General features: G+C 41.4%; 1 protein-coding gene across 1 annotated transcript in view; it reads left to right on the top strand.

The window, feature by feature from the left end:
- The first annotated feature begins 958 nt into the window (after positions 1 to 958).
- LOC147749193 (maestro heat-like repeat-containing protein family member 1) overlaps positions 959 to 13,205 on the top strand; it is a 46,574-nt gene continuing 34,327 nt past the window's right edge. Inside the window, exons 1-3 of the mRNA XM_086936549.1 lie at positions 959 to 1,019; positions 1,666 to 1,727; positions 2,603 to 2,722. Of these exons, the coding sequence (XP_086792675.1) occupies positions 959 to 1,019; positions 1,666 to 1,727; positions 2,603 to 2,722 (243 nt within the window). The remainder of the gene's footprint in view (positions 1,020 to 1,665; positions 1,728 to 2,602; positions 2,723 to 13,205) is intronic.

The following is a 13,205-nucleotide window of genomic DNA, read 5'->3' as shown; positions in this document are numbered from 1 at the left end:
CATGCAACCCACCTTGCTAGCCAGACACTGTGAGATGCAAAGGGGGAACGCACTTACAGTCCCTGGAGATAAACTAAGTTGAAGTGCAACAACAGCCTCTGTCTTGATTTCCTTGAACAGCAGACGCTGTCACTAGTGCCAACTGTGTTAAATAGCATTCAGTACGACTGCCTGCTGCAATGTTGTGAGACTTCAGTCTCCAAACTATGCAGAAACCATAGGAAACTAAGGCGTTAATCTTAGAATGGCAACTGAGAATTTGCAATTCCACCATCATGGCCCCACAAATCCTGACAAACTCTTATGCCGTCATTTCCCCACTGAATGGAATTTGCTTTCCAGATGTATAGGGTTGGCTTTCAAATAGCCTAGCTTCCATTATTGTTTAATATGGCTTTGTTATTGACAGATCTGCGCACCCTACCGTGGAGGTTCAGATGAAAGGGAAGAGTCAGTCAAGGTGTCCACGGCCATTATCCTGTCACTGGGTGAGTTGGTCATAAATGTATATATGTGATACTGCAAGTATATGACGGTCTTTACCAGTGATCGGGTCCTCCGAAACATTAATTTCTGTCCACTGCTCTGCACATCACTTGATCTTCTTAAAAGCTATTGTTGCTTCAGTAATTACCTCCCTTCCCAGTGCATTTGTTAGCTTTCCATTAGAACACGTTGTACAATTTACTATATACAGCTATAGTAGTCACATGAGTACCATGTGCTCCACCGATCATCATTAAATGTTGTAAACTATTGATATTGTACCTCCTGGATATGCGTTGAAAATTTCCTTACATTTGGCCTTGATGACCTGCTCCCCTGCGTTTAGTTCCTCCGTGCATGATTTTATTGTATGTCATTTTTCATGTATGTCTATTTTTCTCTTCACTTTACTCTTGCAGCCCATTCTAGCTCTAGTGAGGTCCTTAAATATTTTGGAAGTAGCTTGATCCATATGGGTGCAGAGTCCCGTGCCACAACAATAAAGCTGCTCTGCAAGCTTCTTGCTGAAACTGGTAAGCCTCTCAGTGGGTGGGTGGCAGCATGTGATTTCGATAGACATGGAAGATAGTTAAAGGACTGAATGCTTTCATGGAATGTGGAGCCCTAAGTTATAATTCCAACTTACCCTCTTACTTAACCGACATGGTGCAGCTATGAGCAAATCACTTCAATTTCATATTCCTCAGCTACACTGACTGCCAACAGTTCCTGGTAGAGCACTGTAATTTAAGAATAAATCCTCCCATCGTTAACATGAGTCGTGGTGAAGAAATAAAGTAGTGGTCAAACATTTCCACATCTGTCTTTTTGATAAATTGTTCCCACTGTGAGCCAATAATGGGACAGGGACACTGTGGAAAGAGATCCTGACATAGACTTCGGTGAGGAACAAAAAGGGACATAAAATATGGGGCAGGAAGACACAGACCCACTCAGTGGTACATGATGGCACAGACATGCACAGTAGAACAGGAAGACATTGATAGGCCCATGAGGCTCACAGTCACAGACACACACACCAAGACTTGACAGGACCCTCAGGTAGGTAGGCACATGTAATAATGGATGCTTCATCTACTTATCTATTATTCCTGATCGTACTAGACAAAGACAATATCTATGTGTTATGAACATTTGATGTATGGCTTCATTTCATAGATTCAGAAGGTGCCTCTTATCTGGATGCTGTCCGTCACGTGCTTGAGGATGACAATCACAAGGTACCATCAAGTTATTATGTGTGCAGCATTCTGTGGTCAAGCAGTTTCATAATTAGCAACACAATCTAATTTAAGTTATGCACTTTTTGAATAGTGCAGTATTCTCTACTTACGTGGACTCATTGCAGTGGTGCGTATACCACAGTCTGTTGTATTTTTCTAAGGCTGGTCTTTCGTGCAGGTGTTGGGTCATGCAACCTCCATCCATGTGTGTTTCCTCAGTGTCTTGTGTCTACTGTTTCCCTGTTCAAGTGGACATATCCAAGTTTTCCTGTCCTTCTCTGTGTCAACTCATTTTCAGACCCAATATATAGTATAGTGTAGGTCTGCTAAATCCTGCAGGTTGAGTTAGACAGTGGCCATCATTCTTCCCACAGACTACTCTAGGTTTTTTTCATTTCCACATTATTGGAATCTACAGCCTACTGATTTCTCATTTGCATTTTTGTAATCAATACAAGGTCCTGAGAGCTTCTTTGCTAGTTGTAACCTACCTAGACATCTTTTGCAATGTATCTTTCAATCTTTTACCAAGTTCCAATCACCTATAGAAGGCGTACACCACCTGGAATGTTTGAATATTCCCTCAATCACGCTTTGGTCAGACATTCTGTAAAAACAGTTTAATTAAATTGATTCAAGTTTTATTCTCAGAGTGTCTTAATAACCATTTTCCAATATTTTTTCAAAGGCTATATCCAGGTACTAGCTTTCCACACATACAAGTGTATTTCTATTTCCTCTATGAACAAAAAGGAAGGAGAGATTGTATGGTTTTCTCACACTCCCGTGCTGCTCCCTCACCAGAATGTGGGATTTGGTTTTATTTATACATCAAAAGGGTTTCTCACTAACCATTTTTTGCTTCATCACAGGTTATTCTTGCCACTTTAAGTTTAATATCCAATTTAACAACCAAAGGATATTATGATATGAATGGAAGAGCTTTGATGGAATATGTGCTTAGGAAAAACAGTCTCATCATTGAAGAACAGGTAAGTGGCAGATGTACATATTTGGGTGGGTGAATGTGTTAGGGGAACAGCAACCGTAGTCAGCCCAAAAGAAATAAGTGGACCTTTTAGCCCCCTTGTGCCCCAATGTAGCTTGTTTGCCACGTAATACAGATCTGCAGTGTTCCATATTTGCCCCTGGTGGTGGAATATAGACCTTATGTACCTCTATTTAGTTCACATAGGCCCACTTAACATTCCATGTTCTCCATTTGAGCCTGATGTTCCCCACTTGCATTCCAGTGCGTCTTTCACCCTCCCTCAACCGTATGGGTCTCCCTTGCTCCATCAGGCTGATTACATTTGAACCTGAAATTCAGCTGCTGACTACCAGTGTCAACACTGTATATGCCATTTCTTTATGTCTTGTTCTTTCAGGGTGCCCATGACGTGAACCAAGCCACTCAAGTGCTTTCCAGTATATTTACTTGTAGCTTCACTTGGACAGTCATCCTTTCAGTATACCTAGGCTTTCCTGTTTTCAGTTTCTATTTGTGGTCCATTCTTGTGTTTTTTTTCAATGTTTTCAAGTTATTTCAATACCTTTAAAAAACAAGCATTGGCATAGTCAATAGAGCTCGCCTTTGGGACCTTTGGGACCTTATAAGTGTTTAGTTATCCAGCACAATATCCTGGTGCAACAGCAAGTGTTGCATGGCTAAACACTTATAGGGTCCCAGAGGAAATACCCATTGGCTATGCCAATGCTTGTTTTAAAATCCCTTCTCAATGGTTTATACAATGATCAAAATTACAGCTTTCCTAGAAAATCTCATATCTCCACAATTTCCCAAGCAAAACACCCGGTAAGTAGGAGTAAATGTAAATTCTGCTGTGCAAATCACCAATATCCCTGTTATGCCCTCTTTTAAAGGGCACCACTTGTAACAGGCAAAAATGATGGCACCTTTTAATTTCCGATCCCCGTGGTGTTAGATGTAAAAGAATGCCATAAATATCACATCCCCAGCAGGCCACTCGCAATGAGCTCCTAAACCATCCTTTCCGATTAGGATGTTTAAGAACTACTGATAAAAGGGTTTCCAAAGGGAGTAAATGTGTTAATTTATTGAGCATAATGGAGCATAATGGTGGAAAGAATTGGCAGAGGTGGGCTGCAGAGTTCCTCACAGAACGCTAGCAGCTTAAAGCCATCTGTGGCTACACCAGGACTGGTAAGGGACGAGATAGGACTGGGCAAATGTGTCGGAATTATTATGATTTATGGAGTCCTGCAGCAGGGTAGCAGCACCGGCCCAGCTCCGAAACAACTATCTCGCACTTCCATGTAAAAGAAGATGTGTGCCCACACTTTTCATCAGTTGTTCATGATAAATGGGCAGATAGTGCGGTTTTAATATTACATAAAGTTCCATGCAGCAGGACCATGACTCGCATAAGGCGAAATGAGGCAGCAATGTTAGGGTATTAGGACTAGGTGGCGCAATAAATCAAGGAAAGGCCATTAAAATAGACGGCTTTCCTTCTTTGCCTGGAGCACCGAGTATGCTAAACAAAATGGACTACTAGTGAGGAACAACAGTGGCTTGTGAGCTGCACTGCTTTAACAATGCTTTTGTTTACTTTTAACAATAACGGGAAAAATAGAGACTATGGGGATACGGAAAACAATATGGTTTATCTGTTAAACTTTTGTAGATCAGAAGTTGGCGTTGCACCTATAAAGCACTTCAAAATCCTAGAAAGGTGCAAAGACGCGATTTGACAGACTGGTACCCCAGTACTCATTTGCTTGGGCTTGTTTGGAAGCTCTGTGGGATCCAATATTTAATTACTTCCAGGGCTTACCAGCCTAGCAAACACATTACAAATCTACAGTCACACATCCTGCACAGCTAGAGTAAATATCTATTGCCAGTCTTTTACAAGACATACGTTAAGCGACGAGCGACCACGTTTACCCAGTCAAATGCAGCACTGAATAATCCAAACATACCAATGCTCGAATTGATAGGCAGGTTCTCTCTGCTCGCTACCTCCACTAGGTGGAGCCTAACCTCCATCACAGCTTCCTTGTGGTGCAGACTGAGCATGGACTCCCACAGGGCCTTCTCGCCAAAGAATGTAAGAAAACTAGAAACAACCGGAACTAAACAAAACCATGCATTTGTATTCTACCATTTGCTTTAGAATCTGCCCGGCACATAACAGAGAGCATACAGCTGCATGCTGGAAGAAACAGAGACGCCACATGTATCTCACTTGGTTTCATTATAGATGAACATTGAAAGTATAATAGTGAAAGAAACAGAAAAAAATACAAGCTTCAGCAGCACACGAGTGGTGCGCGCACGAGGCAAGAAGTAAACGAGAGGGAGGGGTGGGAGAGTGCCCGCGCGCATGCTAAACATCTGAAGGACATTTTGTAAAAAGCACGTAGGTGGTGGCCGAAAAAGCATTGTAGGTGCAAATGATGTTTAAACATGAAGCACAGCAACCTAAAGTGGGTCATCGCGATCGTTGTGAAAACGAAAGTGATTGCGATGACGTGCCAAAACACGTAAGGGATGCGCGCGCAGCAGGCCGCATGCTTGTGCGCATTCTAGCAAGCTGGTGGCTGCTTTGGGAGCACTTCCCAAAGCCGCTACTATATGGACAGCGCATGCGCGCTGACTCATCGAGACCTAATCAGTGGTGTCAGGGGTTACAACTTTTTCGCGCCATGAAAAGCAACAGAATCAGTGTTTTTCTGGTGTGTATGGAACATTTTGCTTTTATTATTGCTTGCTTTCTACACTGATAATGCATGGTATATAGACAGTGTATGTACAGTGTATATGAGGTCCAAATACATTTTTGCAAATCAAACGTATTGTAGTACACCATAGACCAGAGACTTCAATGAGTCTTTGGTCATGTGCGCTCGCTTTTTCCTTCCCATGTCCCTTTTTTCTGTGAAAAGGCCCTCTCAACATTGGCACTTGAAATGGGCAATGACAAGACAGCCAGTACACTATTTGCTAACGCTGGCCACTGACATAGCTTTCTATACCTACACTGTGCCCTTGAAGATTGCAATTCTCTGGACAGGTTCTGCAGCATTTGCTTTGAACTGGGCGATTCTGTCCTCCGAGTTATTGAAGTGGTCAAAAATAAAGCAGCACTTTTGAAACTACTGAGAAAATTCCCCTTTACTGAAGGGAACTAGAACTTGCACAGTGTACCACAGTGAGGATTTATTGACTTCAAATGCCATGGTTGATGAAGGGACATTTCTATGTCAAGCCGTTTCTCGTACATTGTAAAATAAAAGTTCCTGAATTGCTCTTCAACACTGATTTGTTTACCATATGGCAAGCACTCTAACATGGAACATGTTGCAGTGCCAAAGTCAATTTAAGGTGTCACCCAGACAACTCTCAAGACGATGTTTCACATTTACACCAAGTATGCAGAACACTTGGCAGACCAGGGTGTTTTCCGCCTCTATTTTTTTTTATGTCCACTACAGCAGTTATGTTTTCCTGTAAACATCTAAGACTTTAGTAGAGTGTACTTCTTTTCACATCACTAGTAATTTGTGAACAAATATCCTCACATTTCTTGCCTTTGGCATCATCATTCAGCAAACATGTTGTAAACGGTTTCCACATGGGTACTATAGCATTTCACAGCCCCTTGGTCCAAGAACCATCAGCTAAGTGACACAGTTCACAGTGGGATGACTTTTTCTTTGATGCCACACAAAGCACAAAATGAGAAATATTTGTGTTTTAGTCCCCTCGCACAACAAAACAGTGCACTAGGATGGACTAAAAAGTCAATAGCATTCTTCATTAACTCTGAAGATTGTAAAGATGCTTTTAGCATACCATCTAACAAGTGGAAAGGATCTCTTACAGGTATCAATTTTGAAAGGTCATTACACAGCTTTTTTATATATGTAGCTGAATCACTGCAAGTACAATCAAAATCACTCCAATCTTTGTTGAATTTAGAAAGAAACATTTTGCAGCGGCATACCGAGTGACACTGCGATCCATGTTTCATCCTGTCATGTTTTCACCACTATCCCAGATGCTTGGCGATAGCACTTTTTTCACATATACTTGTCATTATACATTGCATTGAATGTTTAAAGCCTGTGGTGTTTTCAATTCACCTACTATCAATACTGACTCACTAGAAACTTGGGGCTGATCTATCAAGGGCTTTTACCCATTCTCTGTGGATAAATGTGATGGCACATTTTGGGACAGATTTGTATGAAACCAGCCATTTTACCTATCAGTGAAAGAATCAAACACAGCCAAAATATCAAATATGATTTTGATATTTCCTGATTCTCTACAGTTTATCAAATTATTAAACACAACCTAAAACATGCTTCTAAACTCTGCATCTTTAGACCAAAGACCACAAAACTGCAAAAAGCAAAAGGAAGAAAAAACATTATTTCAGTGACATCCCTCAACAGCAAAACTCAAGCAGAATAATGTTAGCCCAGTCTTTCTTGCTGCCACCTTATATAACAAAGTTATATTGTATAGGCCCCCTCAGGAAAAAATGACTCTTTCACTCTCCTTTTCCTTTCTTTGAATGGCATTTAATTAGTGGTACACAGGTGTTTTTTCAGTGTTTATAAGTTTAAACTGGTGAGGGTTTATCAGTTATTATAGGTTTAAAACTAAGACAGCCAAAGTATACCCTATCCATGGTTTTTCAATTATTGCAAAACGATTAACACAGTGTACCCTTACTATTGTGGGGTCCGAGTTTTGATGTCAAACACAAGTGCAGTCAGTGTCCCCAAATAAGAGTCATTGCCACTGGTTTGAGTAGGACTGTGGCCCTTCTGATCCTTTGATGGCTTTCATCAAGCTCTTGTGGTGTGAAAAATTGTTCAATGTTGTGAACAACGCACATCAGAAAAGGGTCCAATTATATCCTTTAGTTATTCTCATTCTAATTATTTGCCCTCCTCTTCCTCCACAGATCCAATGAGTGATTTTGTATTGGGCACGTCTTCTGCCTCTTCTCTTTTCTTGGACCTTCTCAAGTCCTATGGACGCTTACACTTTGATCATATCTCTAGTCGCTGTAGAAACACCTGTCATCTGACTAGGGGACGGGAATGAGTTTTGGATCAGTGCCCTTCACCAGTGTTTGTGGGGCTGCAGGTGATGGTGTGAAAGCATGGGCAATGGGAGGTGGCATGGTGCCTGAAGGCTGCAGCACACTTGGCTTTGTCAGTGTCCCTGTGAGAGTAGGCCACAGTTGCTTATGCTCTCCCCAATCCCTCCAGAACAGCAAACGTACCATGTCCTTTTTGATCACTGTGAAAGATGGCGGGACCTTATTGAAGCTTGTAAGGAGAGGAACATGCACCACTTTTGGAGCCTGATAAAATGGGGTGCAGGAAGCACATGTAATCACTGCAAAATCATGTGGAGCCTGCTCTGTAGGTTAAGTTTTTTCAGATCAATATGCATCTAATAATAAAATGGATTATGACCCTTCTTGGGTTTATTTTAAATCATCGGATACTGTCTTCAACTTAGCTGATGTGACAATGGCGCTGAGCACTGTTACCATTGTGAGAGCGCCAGGCATAGTCAAGGTCCCCGCAGATATTTTTCTCCAGGATAAAGACAATGGAATCAAAACATAATGTTTTTAGCAAATGCAATTGCTCATGGAGCTCTGATCCCGGATACCTGGAGAGGGGCGGAAATCATCCCGATTTATAAAAAAAGGAGATACATCCTTACCTGGGAACTACAGGCAAATAAGCCTGTTAAACTCAATCCAGAAAGTCATAGCTCAACTTATCTTGGCAAAAATTTAAACCTGTATTGATGATAATGACATTTTGAGTCCTCTTCTGGGCTAATATGAGCATTATTTATAAAGTATTCCGATTAATAAAAATTTATCTGTGGACAGTAACACTTGGAAAAGGAAGCCTTTATGCAGCCTTTGTTGATCTTAAGTCTGCTTTTGACTTGATATCACGGCCCAAACTGTGGAGGGTACTGCAGGAACTCGGCTTGCCCCCGACCTACTTTTCCTAATTGTGCGCCTCTACGAATACAACTATGACCACATTTGTTGGGGGGCGCCAGGAAACAAGACTGACCAGTTCCCGGTAAAGATGGGAGTACGTCAGGGTTGCGTTTTAGCACCTACGTTATTCTCACTCCTTATTAATGGTATTATTAGCTTTTTAGCTTCCTTTTCCACAGATGCTCCAGTTTTAGCAGGCACAAAAATTCCCATAATAATGTTTGCGGACGATACGCTTATACTGTCTAAAACACTGAGTGGGCTACAGCATTCTCTTTTGCATTTTGAAGAATTTTGCTTATTGCCTGGCCTAACAGTCAATAGTTCAAATAAAAGTTCATGACCTTTAAACCGCATAGGTCATTTAATGGGGGGTAATGGATGGGCAACCCGTGGATCAGCTTGATGCATTACTTATCTAGGCATCACCCTGCATAAACGACTTAGCTGGAGGCCGCATATTGACACCATGGCCTTAAAGCACATGCAGTTGGCCGGAGCCATGAAAAAAAGGAACATAAGACATCACTGACTAAGCCCCTTTACCCCGGCACTGCACATCTATATTATGGGGCTTAGAGAAAATGCATCCTCTAGCTTTCTCCGAGAATAAGTTCCTGAGTGGGATAACAAGCCTACATCAAAGTACCCCTATGATTTAGGCAGAAAAGCCATAGTAGACCTTGCAAGGCTATGCCCTATTCTCTTCTGGCGTAGAATCTGGCGTACCCCAGAATTGGCCATCTTTGCAGACGGTCTTAAAGATATAATGGAGGCAGATCACTTCCACAAGATTGGCTGACTATGCAACATCAGATCATTACTAATTAGCATGGGTATGCCATCACTGTGGGATGATCCTAGTGCTACTGGGTTCCCACCAAAACATTTAATTAAGCAAAAGTACTGGGAACCGATGGTGCAAGAAGCAAATAGAATGAGCGATCCCACCTCTCTAACAGGGAAGTTCTAACAAATTAAACCAAATCCATGTTTTACTGTGACGTAATTAGTACTAATTAGTCAAAGAGGGAGATCCCTGGAGTCGAATAGTCGACTAGTAACTATTAGCCTTTCCTATATACAAGGGAAAGGTCACACACTACCATGGGTGTTAAACTAACACAAAAATAGGTTTTCCACACTGAAATAGAATCGTTTACAGTCTATTTTTATTAAAATTTCAATCAATTTAAACAATAAAAAACAGAGTAAATTCATATACTTTTCACACCACAATTTAAAATCCAAGTAAAAAGATACTTTGGAGGGTTAAAAATAAGCAAAAATATTATTCAACAGTATTGCACGAGTATAATGCAACTATAAACGATAAACAAAGACACAATCAAAGCATATTCACTGTAAATAGACGACAAACTACATATAGTCACAAAAACCCCTCAATTTCTATGCGGCCAACCAGATATCTAGGCCACTATCATTTGCTTGATCCAATGGCCTCAATCCGTTTTGCTATTGTAAAACTCTAGTGGAGGAATGACGTGCCCATCTACAGTTTTATACGGCCCTCATTGGATTCTATTAGAAAAGGACAAACAGTGCGTCGACGCCTTTCGGTGCTGTACTCTGGATTCGGTTGCACCTTCCTCAGGACTTCTTATTTTCTGGGGTTTCAAGCAATGGATGGTTCCACCATATCTGTGGATATATATGGAGAGATGTGCAAAATCAGTTATCGTGCAAAATATCTATTCTCTCCTTCTCTTTAAGAGATGGGTATCTGGTATGTAGCTTTCCCACCGTGAGTTTCAATAACATTATTGTCTCCCACTCTTACTTAGCTGGCACCTATGCATTTATATAAGACATGTACCATTGGGGTAACTCTGTATTCTACACGTTGTCCGCTGCTGTTGCTCCGGAACGTTTGTACACTTATTCAAGAAGTATCCATGTGCTACTGTTGTTTTTACCCGTATATACAATAACTCAATTTTCTGTATAGTGCCCACTATATAAACTTATGGACAATCACATTGGCCTGAAGTTATAAGGCCACACCATAATCCCTCCGAGTCTTTATTTCAATGTGGAAGACCATTTCATTCACAGAAGGATCGGGATATCTATGTGGATATAGAGATATGGATCCTCACCTTTTAGATCATGTGGGGGACGTATCAGGATGTAGATAGCTTTAAATTTCCATTGGCTTCTGTCAATAGTATGGGCTTCTGTCAAAAAACCACAGACTTATATTAGGGATAGCTAGGGGTGCATTATATCCTGACTACTGGACGGGTCTCTAGGTTTGTATGATTACCTCTCCCTTATGATAGGAGTTCCTTGTCTTGGCTTTCCTTGCTTTGTGCTTGACAGACGTATATTCAAGTCACGTGCATCTATGGTGAGTATTCTGTCAAATGACCACATACTTATATTAGGAATAAGTTGGAATGTCCTATGCCCTAATTTCTAGACTAGTCTTTGGGGTCATGCGATTACCTTTATCCCCGGACAGGGGCTCCTTGTCTTGGGTTTCCTTGCTCTGAATTTGTCAGGCGTTTATTCAGGTCTCGTGCATCTGTGATATAATGCATATTTTCACTTTGATATATCTTGGGGTCACAGTGGTCTAGTCTCGTACCATATTGGTAGGGTTGTCTTACCTGGTAAAATTTTAAAAACCTCTTAGAACGGGCATACCATTTCTTTAATCTTCTCCAGAACTGGATATGTTCTACAGAATGGAGACAAGTGTAGGATAGTCATATGTTACTTGTACTTTAAATGCTAAGACAATAGTCTGCTCTCTCCTTTTTTCTTACTTTATTTGTCACTGGGAGAAAAAATATATAACTCTTCTATGTCTTTATACTCTCTTATGTTTGATGCTGTGATGTGCTCTCTATTTTCATCTACATCCATGATATACAGTTCCCTATTACTTGCCCTTATTGTCTAATATCAGAGGGGGACACATTGTACTATTGATAAGTGGCTTGCCCCATATCACTCAGGTTACAGTATCAGTTATGGATCTAGATTGAATTAGGACAAATTATTTTTACCTATTTTGTGCTACAAGAAGGTACAGGGTTAAAGTTATCCCCTGCTTCAGTCCCCTTCAGGAAATAATTCCCTATTACTAGCAAATAGCTTTTAGAGTAGGACCCTCTCTTGCAAAGGCACCAGCTACACTTACCGGATTAGCGCTGCGTGTGTACTTCTGCCTCGTTCGTCCCCTCGATCTGGTGTGTGGTGTTTGGTGTGTGCATTTATACCTCACCTTAATTCCTAAAGTGATTGCACCTGGCTGTGGTCGCGCTGGTCTCGTAGTTCCGAAACCGCTGTGCGCGTGGGCGCCATCTTAGAACGGGGTTAGATGCCTCGCTATGTATCGGATGCCTAATTTGCTTATTAGTTGTCTGTGTCTCAACTCAATACGGGATATATCCGTACTTTTCTGCTTGCTGTCCCGAATATTATGAGCCGTCAAGTCGTCCTGGTACTGCCCGGGCTCGCGTTGCCGGCATATGGTGGCGTTTTGCGAGTACAACACTCGAACTTCGCCCATCAACGTCCCGTATGGATTTCCGTTGCCTGGTATAATATAACAACGGCTATACAGATATTATCGTGGTACGCCCGGACATATTTAGTGTTACTATTTAGACTGATTGGCCGGTTTACTGTAACTCCTCACTACGGGCGCCATCTTGGACTGGTGTGTCCTCTGTGTTCTATTCACCCATTTCCCGTCTGAATAGGGTATTTGTTCAGTTGTTCTTTTCCCTTCTGCTTAATACAATCGCCAATGTGTTTATATTTGGGTATATTAAGGAAACGGCTAGACTAGTATTATCAAAGTATGTCCGAGTGATCCTAGTTGCACCACTAGTGCTATTATTAGGGCCAATGGGCCGCCCTGCTGTGTCCCCTATTCATGGGCGCCATCTTAGACTGGTTCATCCTATACATTTAATTCGCCCGCTTTCGGTCAGAGTAGGGTGTTGATTAGTTGCACTTTCCCTCTAAGTGGTATATGTGTTCCTAGTCAACCATATATTTGTATTTAAAAAGGAACCTCACTGATCTAGGAATTGTTACTGTCGGAGCTTGTCTTGATCTAATATAAGGTTAATTTTACAGAAAGTGGAAAGATGGTCACACAGTGTAATAGGCTACCTAAATGAGAGCCTCCCACTCTTCCCTGGAATTTAACCCTTTCCTTATGGTATCGAATTTCACCATATACCATTGTTCCTGTAATTTTCGTCTTTTTGTGCTATCTCCTGATCTTGTGAGTTCTCTAATTCTTTCAAGGATGACCCATCTGAGATCTTTAATAGTGTGTCCATTTTCTTTCCAATGGGACACAAGTGGGGCGTTTTCCTTGTTGGTGTTTATAGCAGACTTATGTTCCCCTATCCTGAACCTCAATTCTCTACCGGTTTCACCTATGTATGCCTGA

This window comes from Lissotriton vulgaris, chromosome 1_1, assembly GCF_964263255.1.
Source record: "Lissotriton vulgaris chromosome 1_1, aLisVul1.2, whole genome shotgun sequence".
NCBI classification, from domain to species: domain Eukaryota; kingdom Metazoa; phylum Chordata; class Amphibia; order Caudata; family Salamandridae; genus Lissotriton; species Lissotriton vulgaris.
Note: the sequence above shows the minus strand (reverse complement) of the source record. Positions and strands in the feature narration are given on the sequence as shown.